General features: G+C 36.7%; 3 protein-coding genes and 1 long non-coding RNA gene across 4 annotated transcripts; 3 read left to right on the top strand and 1 right to left on the bottom strand.

The window, feature by feature from the left end:
- Nucleotides 1-3,596: 3,596 nt before the first annotated feature.
- LOC126732963 (uncharacterized) lies at nt 3,597-6,087 on the bottom strand. Its single transcript, XR_007659582.1, has 3 exons — nt 5,916-6,087; nt 5,672-5,770; nt 3,597-3,667 (listed from the first exon to the last, which is right to left on the bottom strand). It is a non-coding gene; the product is annotated as an uncharacterized LOC126732963 (long non-coding RNA).
- Nucleotides 6,088-10,217: 4,130 nt separating this feature from the next.
- LOC126732961 (vegetative cell wall protein gp1-like) lies at nt 10,218-11,235 on the top strand. Its single transcript, XM_050436048.1, has 2 exons — nt 10,218-11,044; nt 11,157-11,235. Exons 1-2 carry the CDS (start codon nt 10,230-10,232, stop codon nt 11,158-11,160), a joined length of 819 nt encoding a protein of 272 aa, XP_050292005.1. The 5' UTR covers nt 10,218-10,229; the 3' UTR covers nt 11,161-11,235.
- A 3,130-nt stretch (nt 11,236-14,365) lies between these two features.
- Nucleotides 14,366-16,568, top strand: LOC126689895 (dynamin-related protein 3B-like). Its single transcript, XM_050385059.1, has 4 exons — nt 14,366-14,497; nt 14,597-14,734; nt 15,588-15,674; nt 15,953-16,568. Exons 1-4 carry the CDS (start codon nt 14,366-14,368, stop codon nt 16,091-16,093), a joined length of 498 nt encoding a protein of 165 aa, XP_050241016.1. The 3' UTR covers nt 16,094-16,568.
- Nucleotides 16,569-16,898: 330 nt separating this feature from the next.
- LOC126732962 (DNA topoisomerase 2-like) lies at nt 16,899-17,619 on the top strand. Its single transcript, XM_050436049.1, has 2 exons — nt 16,899-17,437; nt 17,530-17,619. The coding sequence occupies exons 1-2, from the start codon at nt 17,030-17,032 to the stop codon at nt 17,563-17,565; spliced, it is 444 nt and encodes a 147-aa protein (XP_050292006.1). The 5' UTR covers nt 16,899-17,029; the 3' UTR covers nt 17,566-17,619.
- The last annotated feature ends 2,960 nt before the right edge of the window (nt 17,620-20,579 follow it).

Here is a 20,579-nt window from a genome sequence, read left to right as displayed (position 1 = left end):
AGTAGATGGTGCACCAATTCCTGTTATATCAGCGGTTGTGAGTACAAACTCCAGAGTCGGCTTCACACCTGCTGAATACTCGTTGTCTTCTGCGTTCTAATCCACCCAACACAAAGAAACCCAAAAATTCCAAACATGTTACCATCAGAATAAAACAACTTTTATAACATATAACAAACTTAATTCCTCACACAGAGAGAAAGACCTGAATGAGCTCCATAAGGAAATGGACATCTTTGGTATAGAGCTCAGAGGAGAGGTTGGCTACTGCATTTTGTAGATCTTCGGTTAAAGGGGAACGAAATGGGAAAATAGCCATAATTTCCCAACAATCTAGTTAATAGGTCCGGTTTTGAAAGTAATTGGGTTAGTAACATCTCGACTTTATGACAGTCGATTTTGGGATGTGTAAATCGACTCTCAAAGAGTCGGTTTTGATAATCCGTGACATCTGATGTGGCGTTATTGCCATGTGGCAGCCATCTGAAAATCGACTATCAGAGACTCGATTTCCATGGTGGTGTCACGTGCCGTTGACGTGGACTGACGTGGACCCACTTGGAAGCCACCTGGAAACCGAGTCTCTTATAGTCGATTTCTAATAGGATATTTTTGAATTTAACGCTCTCTCTTTCTTCAGTCACCCACCCACTCACTCTCCCTCATACGCCTCTCTGTCTCAGCACACTCTCACTCTCCCTCATACGCCTCTCTGTCTCAGCACCCTCTCACTCACCCTCTCCTTCTCTCACTCTCTCAGCGTCACCGTTGCCAACGACGGCCCTTCAGTCACCCACCCACTCACTCTCCCTCATCAGCCAAACGCGACACTCTCACTTACCCTCTCCTTCTCTCACTCTCTCAGCGTCACCGTCGCCGACGCCGGCCCCAACCCACTCACCCACTCACCCTCTCAGCCTCACCGACCCAGTCTCAGTCACCCTCTCACTCTCTCGCTCACCTACGCGGTAGCTGAAAGAAATAGAAGAAAAAAAGGTGAGTCTTTATGTATTTTGCAATGTAATCAGTTCGTTTTGTTTGTTTGTTTGTTTGTTTGTTTTTTTTTTTTTTTTTGTATAAGGAGCATTCCATGTTGGTGTCTTCTTCATTCCCAGATTGTTGCTTCAATTCCTTCCCATTTTTCAAGTATGCCATTTCTCACTTAGTTTTTTAGATTCGAATTTTATGTTCGAATGAAGACAAATTTCGAAGACACATTATAGATAACATCAGTATTTTTTATTTTTTTTTGTTTGAGAAATGTAGGTTTTAGAAAGACCATAAGAAATGTAGGTTTTAGAAAGACCATAAGAAATGTAGAATGTACTGCTGTGCAGATAAACACTTAGAAATGAAATAAGACAAATTAATAAGCAAAGCACTTAAAAATCCAAATTTGTCTTTGACAGACCAATATATAAGATGCTGGTGTGTTCGTGTGTGTGCGTGTGTGAGAGAGAGAGAGAGATGCATTTGGCTTAGAAATTGAACTGCAACATGATGAAATATCAATGTGGGTATATTGGGAAGTATTCCTGAAATAAGAAATATAGATAGGGTCAAAATGAAATCTTAGTGTGTTATAAAATGATTATTATCAAGTAGTTTTGAATGGGGCTTTCGATGATATTGAGATGCATAATTGAGCTAAATGGATACATTCTATAATTTGGTTTTGATAACATAGCTTTTAGTTTAGTTTGCTAAAGCAGCAACAAAGAATTGGATTTAGTTTCATTTCTGGTTTTTTGGTTTTTGTGCCTGTCGATGAATTATTTGAGAATCTAATGACTGAATTATTTGAGAATTTAATGACATTGAAAGGCTCAATTGAGAATTGTGATAAAATAATTCTAATCAAAGAGTTTTTAATGGGTTTTGACGATTTTGAAATGATTGAGCTGAATGGATACATTCTCTCTAGTTGGGTAGATTGTGGTATTTGTAGGTCAATTGTGTCGCATTTTTAGTTTAGTTTGCTTTCATTTTGTGGTTTTAGATTCTATGCCTGTTGATGAGCGTCTTTTGAATTTAATAACTTTGAAATGATCCGTGTGGGTAATGTAAATGCCATATTTGTAGTCCTTGGGTACTTGGAAGTATTGCTGAAATGAGAAATGTGAATGGTTTGACATTTTTGTGCAGTATGGCTGCTGCAAATGCTGGACAGATTAACCATGCGCAGCCTGGCCCCATTGACACGTCAGTGTTGACGTTGCAGCCCAACCATCGATCAGAAGCCATTTGGAATGGGCAGGTAAAACACACCACTAAAGATTTCATTTTTTTTTTTGTGTGGTGAATTTTGTGTGTGGTGAACTTAATTACCAAATACCCTTAATTCACAGGGATTGCTGAAATTACAAATCTTCCTCCTAATTACAAAATTAACCATAACTAATAGAGTTAAAACCCAAATCAGAAACTGTTTTATCTCTAAAACACAAATATTAGAACTTAGGGATTTGTAGTTGCTGTTGTTTCTTACTGGTTGTGAAGTTTTTAAAACAATTTCAGACAGATGAGGTTGATCAAAACCATTTGGATTGGACGGGATTAGTTTTTTCTTGTTGAATAGTATATGGGTTTGAAGAATATTTCAGTTGTTGTTGCTGCTGCTATTTCTTTACTGGTTGTGAAGTTAAAAAAAAAAAAAAATAAATAAATCCAGATATATGGGGTTGATGGAAAATTTCAGGTTGTTGTTTTGACTTGCTTTTGCAGGTTAAGAGTGTCTTGAATTTCTACTGCTTTTGCAGTTAAGAGTGTATTTTATATATACATAGAGAAGCATGGATCAATGAGATGTGTATTTTAATTGATTGTTGTTGGATTGAAAAACTGAATGAGTTGAACCCAAGCTTAGTGCTCTACGAAATCCTTCAACTAATTAGGCTTTGTTGTATTACTTAGACTTTAGCCTCTGTAACAGCAATTTCTGTAGCTTTAGAAGTGTACCAAGTTCTTTTCCACGAATTAATGCAACTCTTTGAAAGTGGAGATTAAGAGTAAATATATAGAAGATAGTTAGGATCAAGCCATAATACAATCACTGTTCTAAGCATCAGTTATGATTTTGGGGAGATTAACTGGTTTTCAATTCCCAATTTCATTTGTTTTCTGTTTGGAATTAATTAGATAATGAAGGGATTGAACTTGAGTAATTGCTAGTTTTCAAGGAACTTAAGCTCTAGATTTTAACTACATATGATTTGATCAAGACATGGGTTGTTAGCTGATGCTGTTAAAGGGGAGTTGGTTACTCATATACTTTTTCAGTTTTTGGCAGCTTAGAATTATAGTCTATTGTGGCTTTGGTGTTTGCTCTCATTGGTTTAATTGTAGATTGCAAAGATCTATAAATAACAGTATTGGTTGCTGGAAAGGGTTAGGGGGAAGGTTGCTCTCATTGGTTTAACTGCAAACTGCAGGAGCTGCCATTTAGGCTAGAGCTTATGGCCCTCTTTGTCTAATTTATGATATCTCTAAATTGTTGGACATGGTTGCTGTAGCTGGTTAGTAGCTCACATATAGAACTTATGGTGTTTGTTTTGTATTGAATTTCTTTTTAAAGCTCTAAAAGAAGCTTGTCTTTACCTTCAAGATAATCTCTGGTGGAATACAATTGACAAGTAGCTCATACAACTTCCCTCGAACCTGAAACAGCCTACAGAATATAGAGAAATGATTAATTAAATGGTTTAGAGCAGGGTGCATATCTAAAATGGTAATTAATCAGAATTTGAGCAGTTATAAATTGCATATGGTGCCCTCCAAAAAGCAGAATCAGATGGAAATTGTCAAAAGCTTCCATAAACTATAAACACAAACACGCCACTGGTCCTTTATCCTCATCCAATCACTTTGTCACCCTCCAAAGGAATAAGGGATATCACAAAAAGACTATAATGAAGTACAAATTTGAGCCTTACCAACTCTAATCTACCATATCTCAATAATGAATGATCCTTGCAAATATTATTACAGTAACATCCCTTGAACTTACCTCATTTTCCACAAAACTCATCATTTAAAAAGGTAGCCATTTGTTAGACCAAAAAAAATATAGGAGCATTTCATCCCAAGTCAGTGACAAGCAAGGAACAAGTCCCTTATTATTTTATTTTATTTTTTAAATGTTGAGATATTTCTAACCCACAACAACCCGACCTGCCTGCTTATACACACACACACACACACACACATATATATATATATATAACTTTATTATGTTGCAAAACTCTTCTTCACATACGCACCCACTTTATTTCTCTCATCTCTTTCTCTTTCTTTTTATTTTTTCATTTTCACATTTTTTTTTCTCTAATAAACTCCAGCCACTCTCTCTAAGATTTTGTTATTATTCTCACTCTATGTACACATCTAATTTAAGATTCTGAGATGTTTTTATTTTCAGTCATTCTATTAAAAAATTCTAATATAAAATAATATAGTATTTGTAATTATTTTTACTAAAGATTGCAGTTTTTTGTTTCCTTTTTTTTTTTTTATTTTTTTTTTTTTTTTATTTGAGGAAAACAATTACCTAATTTAATTGAAATAATTTCATTTAGCTAATTGCATTTGTCAGCCCGCCCAACCTGCTCAACCAGCCAAGTTGAAGATTTTCAACCGATCTGCCAAATTTATAGATTGGTGGGTCGGTGACTCGGCAGCAGAATTGGAATTTTCCCAACCCACCATTGGTTGGTTGGTTAAAAATATTGACCTCCACCTGACCTGACCAATCCAACCTGTGCACACTCCTATTTCTAAATAGAGCCAATCAAGTTTATTAATCCCTAACATACGTTTACTTTAAATATAAGTGCATCTTTTTATTCTTATATAATTATCTGAAGCAATATTTTTTAAAAACTATTAAATATGAAGTATTAGAATTATTAATTAGATGGCATGCAATGAAGTTGGTTCCTTAAAAAATTATTAATTTTAACAATTGCTAAATAAACATAATATCTATAAGTGTCAACTATCAACTATGTGTTAGTTTGGAACAGTGGTACAAGAGAAAGAACTGTAAGAATGATAGACTGCCCAGGCCCGCCAAATACAACAAGCCAAACACTCAATTGTAGTGGGCCCACTTTAACAATGACTGAGCCACCACATTCAGGGAGAGTATAGGACGGACTGGGCAAGGCCACTGATGAGGATTAAAACCAGATCAAATCCATGAGTTTAGCCTCTGATAGTAATTGTTAAGAAATACCGGTTGATATATATAGAATAGTAGGGATTGGACAAAGCATGCATCAAGATACTACAAAAATAATGAAGGATGCAAAATTCAATATGTAATGGCTAAATGAGTAGTAACTTACAAATATATAAATACTCTGAATCTGATTTGTGGTTTAGCTTTGGATTGGTTGACTTTTAGAAGAACAAAAATTCAGTTCAATTTTGGATCTAAAGTTCAGGGGTTTTCTTGCATTTCTCCCTCAATAAAAATATCATTTATTATTTAGAGATGGTATCAAAGAAACTTAATGGTGATGGTAATGACAGCAGAAATGATAGATATAAAATCTGAATGTTCAGAATACTGTTATAACATTACAATACAGTATAATGCATAAAAACCATCTTAATAAGTATTCAGTATACTGTTATAACATTACAATACAGCAAGATGCATGAAAATCACCTTTTAGGACTCTGCTCCTTCATTATGTCAGATGCTAGTTCAGCAACATATTCCTCCCAATCCATTGAGGATATTACTTGTTTGCTTGTAAAGGGATACCTATATGAAAAATTACATTACACAGAAAGAACATAGTTATCAGGAACCATGAGTGCTATCTTTTGAAGCTGTGCGATTGACAAAAAGGTAAAGAAGAACAGCATGACAATGCTACTGATCAATGAGTAGAATTATGGAGCTTAACTGTTGGACACGACAAGTCTGAAATGACAGTATAGCTCTCCTTAAACTCCGATTTGACTTTTCTGCTATAAGAGCAGCAAATCCAGATGGAAGTTGTAGTCCTTCTTTCTTCCCAATGAGTTCCAATACCTTAACAATCTGGCAGAAATAGTATCACTGTAAAATATCATACTCAATTCGATAAATTGTTTGATCTTAAAGGGGATCTTCTATAATTTCGCACGTGAAAGGTTATTTCTTGATTTCTTCCAGTCATTAATAACTAGATTATTTTTAGACAATAATAATTTTGGTAGATAAAGATAAGTTTGGTAGATAAAGAAATGTCGTGAGTTGGAGCTAGATAGTCGAAAATGAAAATATTTGTATTTTAATTAGGGGGATCCTTCTAATAAGTAAGTCTTTTTTTTTTTTTTTTCTTTTTTGGGTTTATAAATCATATTTTTAGGAAGGCTAGTGTTTTTGCCCATCAAATGGAGCCAAATGAGAGATTTAACACTATCTCTTCCTCACTAAATTTTCGTTTTAAATCACAAGATAGAGAAGGGATTAATTCCCTCCCCCTGTGATTTGTTTCTAAGTCTTTTCTTTCTATGAATATTACATGTTTATTTAGAAAAAACGAATGTTAACATTGATGCCAATAAGAGATTTTATGACCTAAATATTTTGAAAGTATAATTTTCTTAGTTAGTATCAAGTCATTAACTAGCTTTTAGAAATTAAAAATAAGTTGTATGTTTATAAGTTGTATGTTAATCCATTGCCCCGTTAATCCATGGTGGGTGTTATAAATACTATAAACAACTTCTATTGCACTCAACTTGCCCCGTTAATCCATGGTTATGTTTTGTGCAGGATCCAGGGTCCCTTAAATGTCGTGCCCGTAGTGAAGAGTTCTCGAATCGAGAGCCAATGGTGGATGATCGAGTGATTGACATCATTAAGGCACTTGGTTTGGAGGGACTTCTCAGGACTCCGGGTAGAGAGATTGATCATGGCCTGATAACGGCCTTAGTGGAGCGATGGCGGCCCGAGACTCACACATTCCACATGCCGCATGGTGAGGTCACCATCACATTGCAGGATGTGGAGGTTCTGCTTGGACTTCCTGTTGATGGTGACGCTATAACAGGGAGCACACAAAAAATATGGGAGACTGTGTGCGATGAGTACCTTGGCTTTCGACCTGCCAATGAAGACCATCTGGAATGTAGTGGCCAGAGGATTCTCATCAAACGGCTTTTGGAGCAAGTTGCCCATCCACTGCCGCCTAATGCTGAAGACGATGAAGTGCATAGGTACGCACGATGCTACATCTTAGCACTATTGGGGGACACAATCTTCATGGACAAATCCGGTGATAGGGTGCATCTAATGTGGGTGCAGCAGTTGGAAGACCTTCGCAACCCACGAAGGTATAGTTGGGGAAGTGCTTGCCTTGCATGGCTGTACCGACAGTTATGCAGGGCAAGTGATAAGAAAGCCAGTCAGATTGGTGGGTGTTTATTGTTGGTCCAGTATTGGGCGTGGGCCAGATTCCCCTTTTTGTGCCCGGCAGTTGAGCGTGGCCCACCAGTGGGTGCTTATGGTCCTCCAGTGCGTGGTCCACTGTCCCTTAAGTAAGTCTGTACCTTAGTAACTTCATTTACAATATGTGATCATTACCTAAGCTTACAATCATGTAACTTAAAATTTAAATTTAAATTTTTATTTAAAAGGGTTGTACGAATCATTTATGTCAACATTAAAAAATGTTAAACACATGTTTCAATATATATGATTACGAATCATTGTACGAATCATTTATGTCAAGTAAGTTTGTTCCTACTTCAAGAAGAGTGTTCAAAGGGCTAAAGGACTATGGAAGGAAACTTGTCAACCTAGAACTTTTCACACAATGTCTTGTGGATTGGGTTTCTGAGAAATCATGTGCAGATTATGTGGATGGCTTTTGGAATTGCAAAAAAGTAACGTCTTTTGCTTGTCTTGGTTTTGATAGTTGTTTTTTCATTCATTCATGGAACTGGGTTTGAAATTATGGTAAAATTTTAATGTTTTTTTTTTTTTTTTTTTTTTGGATTTATCTATATGGGTCTATAACTTCTACTAAGGCTGGGAGTGCAATGTTATTTAGTTTTCAATTTTTTGAGTTATATGTGAGGTCTGGTAAACTGAGTGCGATTTAGATTTGCTAAGAAATTGTTTGATGAAATGTTTGTGTGAGTTGTATATTTTAATGCATGAGTTTTTTGTCTGAGATTTTGAGCAACTAAAATGTTATTGTGACTGAAACCTAACTCCCTATTAATCTAGTGAAATGGTTGGATTGGGTATAGTAGGGATTGATGGGTTCAATTTATTTGAGTAAATGTGATATGAGTATCTAATATAAATATTGTCATTGACATTGGTTCCAGATTGTGAATGACTTTCAGTTTTAGAATGCTAATGTTTAGATGTCATAATGTAGGAAAATTTTGGGTATAATGTAAAAGTAGAATCTTTATCTTTAATCTAATTTTTACTCTTTCCAATTATTTGTTATTTGGTATTCTTTCCCTTTTGTTATTTGTAAGTAAACTAAAGGATCAACTTGGCTTTGTAATATTTTATGTCTACTACCGTTTCTAGTACCATTATCTAGTGAGGGATTGGGATCCTGGTGATGGTGATGGTGATGGTTGATGGGTAAAATGGCTTAAACATTGCAGTCAAGTTTTTCCGGAACCATCATTTTATTCTGCTAAGCAATCAAGTTGCTAGCTAGTTTTATTTTATGTGTGAGTAGTTATGGAAATGTGCTTTTAGAGCAATCAAGTTTTACAGCTAAGCCTTGCCTATCACTGGTCCGAACAGTTCAAAAGCTAATGCGTGGAGTTGTAATGACAAATCCTCAGTATATTTGATATTACTTATATAGCAAATATGAGGGTCTTTTTGGGATGGTCTGCTTTTAATTAATCTTTGTTGGGTTCTGAATGTTTACATAGATAGATATATAGATATTTATCTGCTTTGTCAATATGTGCTTTGTTTGGCTTAAGGACTTTTTTTATTCTAGTGATATTATTAATTCAGTAAATTTCTATAAGATTCTATTAGTAGTTATATCTGATTACATTATAGTTTTAATCATAATATTATCTTACTTCGGAAGTTGTAGATATTGATCCCCTGTTCTTGATTGTAGGTGGGTGTGGGTCCCAAACAAGAAAAATAGGCCCGCCCAGGTCTTTAGGGACAGGTATCGGGAGCAAATAGCTTTAATGTTGCCAAACCAGGTATTATGTTTATGCTTTGTTCAACATGTTCAAGAAGAAGATATATATTTGCTGAACTTTGAAATAGAAAGATAGTTGCCTAATGTGTTGCATATTTGTTTTTGGGCTGTTGTAGGTGGTGTGGCAGCCGTATGAAGATGAATACGAGAACCTTCCGCCGTCGTGCGTTGCAGGGAGGGCAGTGTGGACGGCAATGGTGCCGCTTGTATGTTTCCATCTAGTAGAGAAACATACACCGGATCGTGTTGTGAGGCAATTTGGGATGATCCAAGAAATTCCCCGCCATGTTAACACGGACTCGGTGCTTCATGACATTGATTTGAGGGGGAAGATGGGTGTTGATTGGGTGCGGAGACATGCTATGCATCTCACGGAGTGGGGTCATCGCCTTCAACATCGTTGTGAAGCAGTGCTTGGTGATATGCCTCTACACCACGAGTACTTCGATTGGTTCACAAGGATAACTCGAAGGTTTATCGATATCCCCGGTGCTAGATTCATTGTATTGGTAACTTCTCCATGTGTTCTACATTTTACCGTACTTGTTACTTAGTTTACCACTGTTTAGAGAACACACCTTATGTGGTCCAATGTTTGCTTAGCATCAAACCTCCCTTTTAATTTCATTTGCTTAAGATTGCTTATAGACAATCTTGTTGATTTACCTTATAGAGAACTTTGTTCATATACAAATGTAATTTGGGATGCTCTAAGGTCATATCTTCTATTTCAGCCTTTACAGTTATGGTATACATTCTTCTTTCCATTTTTATTATTTTTAATTTTTTTCCTCATTTGAATTTTTAATTTGCATTTTTGAGAACACAATATCCGTTAACTATATCTTTAATAGAAAAGTTAATTTCAATTTAGTCCAATGTAACAGTTGGTGTCCCTATAATTTCCAATTATTAGTTGTCGTATCAATTTGGAACCAACCTTTATTATACTATTGATTGGCTTTCTTCATTTTGATATTGCATTATTAATATACTTGGTTTTTCTATGTGCAGATTGAAGGATATGTCCGTATGATGCGCCGTCACCCAGTGGGCACGGAGGCCCACAATGACATTATTAATGTGCTGGAGGCAGTGCATGAGATTGGCCGTGTACGACCTCAGGAACCTGAGGCCCCGAACGAGGAGGCAGCTACTCCTGCGGCAGCGCCTACTCAGAGGCCAAGCACTACTGAGAGCCCAAGCACGAGCACAGCTCCTGCCGGACGTTGCTCTCGTTCGCCTGTTGCTACCCCTCAGGTTGTCCCTACCCTCGATCCCTCTCCATCCACCGCACATCCATCCCTTAGCCCCACCATCCCTTCACCCACCCCACATCCATCCGTTAGCCCCACCATCCCTTCACCCACCTCACATCCATCCCCTACCCCCACCATCCCTTTAGCCACTCCACATGAGTCCCCTGGTCCCACCATCCCTCCACCCACCCCACATGAGTCCCCTAGTCCCACCATCCCTCCACCCACCCCACATGCCTGTCCTGGGTCTGACATTCGTCCACCCACCCCACGGTCATTTCCTGAGCTATCACCTATTCCATCATATGACCTGGGTCTTGATCAAACCCCTCCTGACTTGCAACCCCTCCCACCTTCCCACAGTACGTCCACTGGCCCTTCTTCAGCCGTTGACCCACCACATGTGCAGCCTGAGCAGCCTGTTGGGTTAGCTGCAGCGGCAGAAGGTCGACCAAAACGCATATCTAAGGCACCTCCTTGTGGGACAGGGGGGCACAAACATGGACACAACGCTGGGCCCGACGCATCTGACGAAGGACATGCAAGACCTCCTCCTTATTATACGAGAAAGCGTAAGGTTCAAAAAAGGTAACTCAAATGATACCTTATTCCTTTAACTGGACATTTCAAGCTGGTGTTGAAAAGTTCATGAAATTATATTTGTGGCCAAAATGGTTTTAATGTACATTATTTGAACTAGGTGAAAGGTACAGTTGGGACATTAGCTGGAGGTAGATATTCATGTGTTTGTGAATAATACAATTCTTGTTGCTGTTATCTTCGAGGTACATATTCATGTGTTTGTGGTTATCTATGGTTCTCTTGTTATTAATGAAAACAAGTTTAATTCCCGCTTCCTTGTGCATGCATTAACAAGAACTAACTATCTTGCTTTATGTTCTGTTTCAGCAGTAGCTACAAACTTGTTGCATCAATGCTTCTTTGATGACAATATTCTTCTTGTTTCCTCAGCTCTTATGTTTATTTATAGTTTCTCCATTTCGTAAGGCAAGTGACTATGTTTTGAGGTTTTTTGGTTATTGGCAGTGTATAGAGATTTTCAACTTGTGATGCTAATGGTTAGTGAACTTTGTGCAGGTATTGAAGAAGTTGCTCAAGGATGATGCCATATCCAAAGCAAGGATTAATACTGAGGTTGGTTACTTCATACAATTAAATTTGTAAATGGTTCGTGGGTGTGTTGTTTTCCATGGCATGACTTATTTCTAATAGGTTTCTAATCTTTTTTTACTGAAAAGTATTTTCGTCAAAATGGGCTTAAAGCTTCAGGTCGTGGGTTCACGTCATAACCCACGACCTGAGGCATAGATCAATAATGGGGTTCTCAAAGTTACTCACAAGTACATCTTTTGGAGGTTCATATGGAGGCATGTTTTCAAGTTCTGCTTCTGCAGCAGCAAGAAAAAGTTAGCTTTAATTATTCTATGTTCCCGAGATTCTTCTTGCTTCCTCAGGTCTTCCATTTCTTTATATTTTTTCCTAAGGGGTATTAGAAAGAAATATAAAGAAGTGGAACACGTGAGGTTGCAAGAAGAATCTCGGTAACAAAGAATCATTAAAGCTAACTTTTTCTTGCTGCTTGTAAAGCAGAACTTGAAAACGTGCCTCCATATGATCCTCCGAAAGATGCACTGGTGAGTAACTTTGAGAACCCAATTATTGCACCTGATCGGAGTTAGCTCTCAAAACGGCATGGTGCAACTTCTGCGGCTCAGGTAATTAATCTTTATTGCTTGAATTTGTACTTCATGCAGAAGTTGGGCTTATGCTCTGCTTTTCGGTCATTAGCCTTTTCTTGTTAGCCTATCATTAAATTTTTTTTTGTTTTGTTTTTTTCAATATTGAGTATAAGTACATAAATTGGTGTTTTTTGGCAAATGGGTCTTCCTTGAATCTCTTCAATTTCACAGCTACAAACAAAGGAAAAAAATGGGTTTTTTGAGTCTTTGAGAGCTCCCATCATGGAATTGTTGCATTTTGTTATTAAATTAACCCCAAGGGTAGCACAATCGGCTAGGGACCATGTCACATTAGGCAGTATTCACTAGTTCGAATCTTCCCTTCTCCCTCTCTTGGGGCCAAAACTTATAAAAAAGAGGCTGATTAATATTAATTAGGGGTTACTGTTAAGCTTAATTTCATTTAGCTTTTGAAAATTGTAAATGGTCCCATTGGTGATGCAGACAGGAAACAGCTGAGTGCTTTTCTTTTCATATAAATTACTAAATGCATAGCGTGCATGAGATGATATACTTTTTACTAATTACACTTTTTAGATATTGGAGCAATGGAAAATGGAATGGTTGTGATTCTGTTTCCCTTTCTTATTTAGACAATTTGTTGTCTTTATTAATTTTTTGTTCTGTTTTTTGACTGGTCATTGTTGATTTTGTTTGTTTTCTATTCAGATCTCTTACTCTTGATTATTTTTCATTTCTTTTTTTCTTTTGATTTTTCATTGTTGATGTTATTTGTTTCCTATTCAGATTCTGGAGCAGCATATCAGAATGGTTCTCCCAGGTTTGAACGCTGAGTTAAATTTCCATATGATGAGTATTGTTAAAGAGTTGCGAATGTATGGAGAAGCTATTGAATCTAAAGTAAGTTACGCAGTATAAAATATGTGAGTTGCTAGAATATTTTTAGCCTTCTTTGGTGCTTAAATGTAGTTTGCAAAGTTTGGGGGAACTGGTGTATTTGCATATATGATGCCATAATTGTACTAGAGTACTAGTAAGATTGGATAATCTTAAGTATTGTATCCATGTATGATGCCATGATTTCTTCATGGAATCTGATAATCCATATTTAGATTTATATATATTTTTTATAAGTGTATATTTAGATTTATATTCTACTGGAAACTGTTTATTTGTGCTCTATGATGAACAACTATAAGGGCATATGATGCCATAATTGCATTAAAGTACTGGTAAGATCAGATAATCTTAAGTATTGTATCCATGAATGATGCCGTGATTTTTTCATCATGGAATCTGATCATCCGTATTTAGATTTATATTCTGCTGGAAACTGTTTATTTGTGCTCTATGATGAACAACCTTAAGGGCATGGTTTTTTGGTAGATTTTTTATATAAAAAAAAAATTCTTGAGCATTTACGATTCTCATGAGTTTCTAAACTCATGAGAATTTGATTCCTGAGTAATTAGATCTCAATGTTCAGTAGAACTGAGGAATTAGTTTTAGAAATCCAGAGACTATAATGTAGGCTGTATGGCTAACTAGGATATGACACTCTATATACCAACAAATTATTTGCCTTCACCTGGTTTCGGTTGGCTTGGGTGATGCTTAAATCAGTGCTTGATTTGTTAGAATGTTGGGAAGGTGAGTTTCAGTGCCACAGAGGAGCGAACATGTGGTGAGCCTTGCCCTTGTGTGTCATGTGGATTCTGTTGTATGAAAGCTACAGATGAGTCTTTGATGGAGTTGAACGTCCTACTTTTGCAATCAAAAAGCATATTTTGTGGTCTTTGTTTGACAGGATACGTGCTCTAGGAGACAACCACCTTTGTGTCTTTTGTTTGAGTTTATTGATTCTCTGTATTTTATATTTGTATTCTTTGAAAGGTTCATTCAGACAATTATTGTTCTCTTTCCCTTTTCTGTTCCTAATAAATTTTGTACTTATATGTATAAAACATCTTTAAACTTTTTTTTTGTTGATGGGAAAACAACTTTGAACTTGATCCTATTGTTGTGGGCTGGGAATATTTGGGCTATGGAGTTTGTGTGGACTGCTTTTATTTGTATTCTTTGAAAGGGGCGTGTGCCCATGCATGCGTAAGTCTAGTGGGGAGTCTGTGAGCCATCTGTTTTCTTGATTGTTTAATGGTGCATATGATGTATTTGTTTTGTGTTTCCCATGGGTGATTGGATGGTGAATTCTTTATTGGTGTTTCAGGTTCCGTTTGAAGTTTTGATTAGAAGACAAATTGCTCGGTTGTTAGATCCTAGTCTTCAGTGTCTCAGATTTGTTTATGATGAACTGGTGAAGGTGACATATACAAGTCTAGTTTGCTGTGCTCTTATGAGTTCTGCTTTTGTGTTATTGTGTGATGAATTTCAAGATGTAGAATATTTTGTTTCCCTGCAGATGAGCCGTGCTTGTGAGGCAACTGAGTTGCAAAGGTTTCCCTTCTTAAGAAGGCGTATGGATGAAGTCATGGGAAAGTTTTTGCGTGATGGCGTAAAGCCTGCTGAGAGAATGATAGTGAATCTTATTGAGATGGAGGTTATCTAATATCTCCGTTCAATTAAATTTTGCTCTTATCTCTGATGAGTTTTTAGACTCTTTGCACTCGTATCGCTAATCTTTTAGCTTTCTTTTGTTTCTTTCTATTTTTTAAATTTCTGTAGACTTCTTGTATGTGCTTTTCCAATTTTAGTAAATTAAAATTACATATAAAAAAAAAAAAAAAGCTGTGGGCAATGATATTATACTTAAAATCTAGGATGGCACGTAATTAGATATATGGGTGGCAAAGTAGGCACAAAAGTGTTTATAGTTAGAACTTCATATTGCATCTGTGCTAATTGATGGTAAAGTGGAATCACCAAGTTTCAAAATTCATTTGAAATCTGATATTACATATACTAATATCTTTCAAAATGTGGACTGGAATTTTAAAGGCAAAATGAAGGCTTGAAAATTAGGTTTTATCTAAGTGTTTGATTGCTTACTACTAGTCGGATATAAGAAATCAAAAACTTATATCCTGCTATCAATAGAAACAAAACCATGGTGTTGGCTATACAATAACATAAAGAACAGAATATGAAAGCTTGTATCCCGAAATCAAGCATCACGAATTACCGAATTACAATACTTTTGCAGCTTTCAGATAATTTCATTACACCTTTGATGTCCTTGATAATCTGTTGTTTTGGTCACTTGCTGGAATGAAAGGGATTGATTCATTTGCTTTCTTGATTCTTACATGATAAGTGATTGTGCTTTGGTACCAGCAGAATTTCATATGTGATGGCAGTCTTTCTACTGATCACATCTTGTTTTCAATAACATCAAATTTGACACACAAATGCCAGTATTGTTTTCTGCTGATATATGAACTTATTTCATTCAGATGGATTATATAAATTCTTCAAATCCAAATTTCTTAGGCGGGAGCAAAGCTGTTGAGATTGCTATGCAGCAGCTGAGATCATCGCAGGTATGTTCCACCACTTTTGGTTGAACCATTTATATAGGATTAGACAGTTAGCTATGTGATATGTGATAATGAAGTATGTTACATGACTGTCAATTCAATGTGAATATGGCATGATATGAGTTCAGATCCAACTAGATACTCTGAAATTCATGATCAATATGAACATCTGTTAAATAGATTTGAATTCATTGCATATACAATTTTTGTATCACTGATTTTGTGATTGAACCCCCCAATAACAGCCCTACCATATCACATCTTGTTTTTATGCCTGACAGCCATGGAGACTGAAGTGCCCAAAGTACCAGCCAAGAAGAAAGAACCTAGCAAAAGGGCTGCTGCAGCGGCAAAGAAGAGAGGTGCAGCGAATAAGCAGCAGCCTCAGACATTGGCCCAGAAGCTTTGAACTGACATGTTAAAGCCTCCTGAAAATTCCAGGATTTCACCGGAGAAGAAAGTGAGAAAGATGAGGGCATCTCCATTCAACAAGAAAAGTGGTTCTGTGTTGGGAAGGGTTGGTAAGGTAAATGAAGTGACTGAAAATGAAGAATATTCGGGTTCTGCTTCTACTTCTGCCAGTAGTGAAGAAACTATTGAAGTTGCACCAGCAAGAGCAACACCTCAAAGGGTGAACCAAGTTAGAAAACAAGGTATGTGTTGAGTGACTCTGAAAGTGAACATGCCACTGAGGATTCTGAATTTGATGAAGTGACTGATGAAAGTGAAAACAAGGTATGCCACTGAGGGTGAACATACCTCATCTGTTTCACATTGTAGAAAATCCTTGACCGTTAGATGTTTTGCTTAGAAACTGTACTTCATGATCTGTATTTGATTTGTAATTTGAAACTTCATTCCTTAACTGATGTTCTGTCTTTTCTATTCTGTAGAGAATGTACTTAAAGGCAATTAGATTTTTGTTTTCCTGAGCTTGTTTTGATAAATACATGCACTGATGCATCTTATTTCTATAGGTGCATCTATTTTTATTTATTTTTTTCCTCCATGAATATTAATCTCTAGGAAATCCTGAATGTAGTAAGTAAATTCGCTTTTTGGAAGCATCTTATAGCAGACTTACAGTCAAACATATTGGAATCTATTTTGTTTATTATTATTATTTTTTGTATTTTTTTTCCAGAAGAATCTAATTGCTGAAAAACTTTGGCGCTTTAAAAAATTGCAAGCTTCTTAAGCTGCTTCATAGAATTTATATCTTGCCTTTGATGTCATGGCCTGTTGTGTGAACACAAATAGAACACTGATACTCAATAATTTCAGCCATTTCTTAGGGAAACAATTATTAATTGCAGTTTTTGTATTTTGTGCAGAAATTTGTACTGAACAAACGTGAAATGGAGTTGTTGAAGTTAGAAAACAAGGTTAGGTTTATCCTTGCAGTTGTGAAGGGAGAGATCATTGTAAGTAATAGGAAGAGAGCTGATCTGTTTGTTGAGCTGCAAACAAAAGGTTTCAGTCCTTTTCCATTTGGATCTAAAGCTGTTGAGCCAGAAGTTGCTGGTGCAACTGATGATACAGAAGAAACAGAAGTGAAATCTCCTGCTGACAACAGTAGTAATGGGGTACAGATAAGTGATTATGAGTATCTACTGGCCATGGCAATTGGAAGCTTGACCATTGAGAAGGTTCAGGAGTTATGCGCTGAAAGGGATAAGGTCAATAAGGAGGTTGATGATTTGAGAAAGGAAACTCCAAAGTCCTTTTGGAGGACAGATGTTGATGCTTTGGAGGGGCAACTCGATGTATGACTGAAAAATTAACAATTCCTTGTGATGATTTGTTTTTTTTGTATAGTTGTCTATTTGTTGACTGTTTTTAGTTTTATGTCATTTAGGAGCTAGAGAGAAGTGATGTGAGTCAGAGGAGTTAAGAAAGAAAATGAGAGGCAAAGCAAGGGGTGAAGCTGCTATGAAGTCTGCTAGAGAAGCACCCACGAACCCACGGAAGAACAATAATAAGAAGGCAAATAATGCAGAATTTGTTGCAGAAGCTGTCTCGTCATATTCTGTAATGTACATTGCTCAAAATTTTCCATGTTACAAGCACCAACTTTTGTTTCCACTTCAGATTCAGCATCACTAATAATTAGTTTCTTGTGAATTTTTCCATGATCTTTTACCGTGATCATTGGGAATGTGTTGGACTGTTTTTCCTGTAAGTATTCCCACAGTAAATTTCTCTTTGTTTTTATGCCTGACAGCCATGGAGACTGAAGTGCCCAAAGTACCAGCCAAGAAGAAAGAACCTAGCAAAAGGGCTGCTGCTGCACAGAAGAAGAAGCCCTTGGCAACTGTTTCGGAGATATCTGATGATGATGATGATGATTATTGCAATTTTCGGGTTCTGCTTCTACTTCTGCCAGTACTGAAGAAACTATTGAAGTTGCACCAGCAAGAGCAAGACCTCAAAGGGTGAACCAAGTTAGAAAACAAGGTATATGTTGAGTGACTCTGAAAGTGAACATGCCACTGAGGATTCTGAATTTGATGAAGTGACTGATGAAAGTGAAAACAAGAAAACAAAAACAAAAAACAAAAATACCATCACCTCTTTTGCTTGCTAAGCTTAACTTCTTTTTGTGCTTTCAGAAAGAGTATGACAGAATATGATCCGCGTCTTGTGGCTCCAACCTGGTTGTACCTGGCATCAAAAGCAGCAGAAAGCACAGTGCAGGTTGGGCTTCTTGTATTTTACCTTAAAAAATTATGTAATTACTTGATACTAGATTGATTGTATGAATTTCCGCTAAATTCAATTGTTGTCATTCTACATTAGTGTGTGAAGTGCTTACAACATACCTTTCTTGTTTTACAGATGCTGATGAAAAGTATGACTCAATTAACTTGGTAAGCGTCCAATCCCAGCATAGTCAATTTGGTGTGGCTGCTGCCAGCACACATCACCATGCTTCTCAAATTATTTGCTTGCTAATTCCTGTGCTTAATGACGATAAGCCTTTATTATGAACATCGCATTTTTTACCATATAATTAATAAATTGCAATAAAATTTTCGGCAATTTTACCATTATGATTTGGTAGCTTGTAACAAGTGCAGATGCTTATTGATAACCTTTTTTTGATGCTGAGTAGAGATGAAAATGAAAATGAATTGATAACATGTTGGATTACTGTTTTGGTGGAGTTGGTTGTACTTTCTTTTCTTTGACTTTTCTTCTGAAATGGATGCTGCTGTGTTTATGAAAGTTTATTCTTAATAGCACACTAAATAAGTATGGAATGCTTCAATTAAAAATGCAGGTGCTATGGGCCAGGTAGTTGCCCATCAAAGAGGGTCGCATGGGCTAGAGAATTGATAGACGAAGAAGCAGAACAGTTCCTCATGCCTCGTTTCATTGACCCAGATTCAGAAAGACCTTGGCTTGCCCAAAGAATGGCCTTGAGGATACCATATTCTGCGTAAACTTAATGGAAGGAGACCTGCTTATGCTTCCCAGCAACTAATATAAGAGCTGCATAATACGTTTTATTTTTAAGTCTTTGATTGGTCAAGTTATGAGAGAATAGCATGGTGCCTTTTGATGTATGAACTTCCTCTATAGATTTTTTGGCTTATATTTTGTGAACTTGTCCGATCAACTTGTGTTAAGATTCTTTCAAATAGTGTTTGAAAATTTCCAGACTTCATTTTCAGCAATTCGTGACTGATGGTTTTGTACAAGCAAGATGGTTTATCTAAGTGTTTGAAAAACCAGTTTTAATTTTTAGTCACAAGCAGTGAGCATTTTATAGTTGGGCAATAATAGGTCTCATGTTGACCGCCATGAAGATCAAAACTATAAACACATGGGTTATGACTTTATTTACAAGTGCCAACTTTGGCATCAACTTTAGCGCTCGTTTGATCTGGCATATGTATTTCATGCAAGACCTACAAGGGTTATGACTTTATGTTAAGTCCCATTTGGTCCATTTCGGTCTAATTTGGTTCACTTAGGTCCACTTTGGTTAATTCGGTCCAATTCAGTCTATTTGGTCCTTTTGGTCAATTTTGGTCCAATTCGGTCCACTTACGTCCATTCCGTCCATTTAGGTTCATTCGGTTCACTGCAGTCCAATTCGGTCTATTAGGTTCATTCAGTCTATTTTAGTCCACTTCAATCCTATTCACTTGCCTGTTGATTGTGTATGCTTGGGATTTAAAAAAAAAAAAATTCCCCCAGTGGAAGTCGACCATCTTATAGTCGATTTCAACTTGGGTCCATTTCGGTCTAATTTGGTTCACTTACGTCCACTTTGGTTAATTCGGTCCAATTCAGTCTATTTGGTCCTTTTGGTCTATTTTGGTCCAATTCGGTCCACTTAGGTCCATTCCGTCCATTTAGGTTCATTCGGTTCACTGCAGTCCAATTCGGTCTATTAGGTTCATTCAGTCTATTTTAGTCCACTTCAATCCTATTCACTTGCCTGTTGAAATTAGTTCCCAACTGGATTAAAAAAAAAAAAAAAATCCCCCAGTGGAAGTCGACTATCTTATAGTCGATTTCTATAGGAAATCGACTCTCAGAGAGTCGATTTCCATGGGAAATCGACTATCACAAAGTCGATTTCTACTGGGGTTTTTTTGTGTTTTTTTTGTTTTTGGCACCTACTCGTGCAGCAGTAAACCATAATTGGTTTCCCTTCCCCTGCAGCAGTAAACTAGATCCAGAACACATAACATGAGCAGCGATAAACAAGTAGATACAAAGCATATGATACTGGTAAATGGCTCGTACATCATATGCAAACAACTGGATTCAAACAGTTACTATTCATACCCATTATAGGTTCCCTATTAACGGACAAAATACATTCAATACTAGCAACAAAATGCTTCAAAGGAGGGCCCTGTGGTTGAATGTGCTTTAAAGTAGTAGCTACTA

The sequence above is a fragment of the Quercus robur genome, chromosome 6, assembly GCF_932294415.1.
Source record: "Quercus robur chromosome 6, dhQueRobu3.1, whole genome shotgun sequence".
Taxonomy (NCBI): domain Eukaryota; kingdom Viridiplantae; phylum Streptophyta; class Magnoliopsida; order Fagales; family Fagaceae; genus Quercus; species Quercus robur.
Note: the sequence above shows the minus strand (reverse complement) of the source record. Positions and strands in the feature narration are given on the sequence as shown.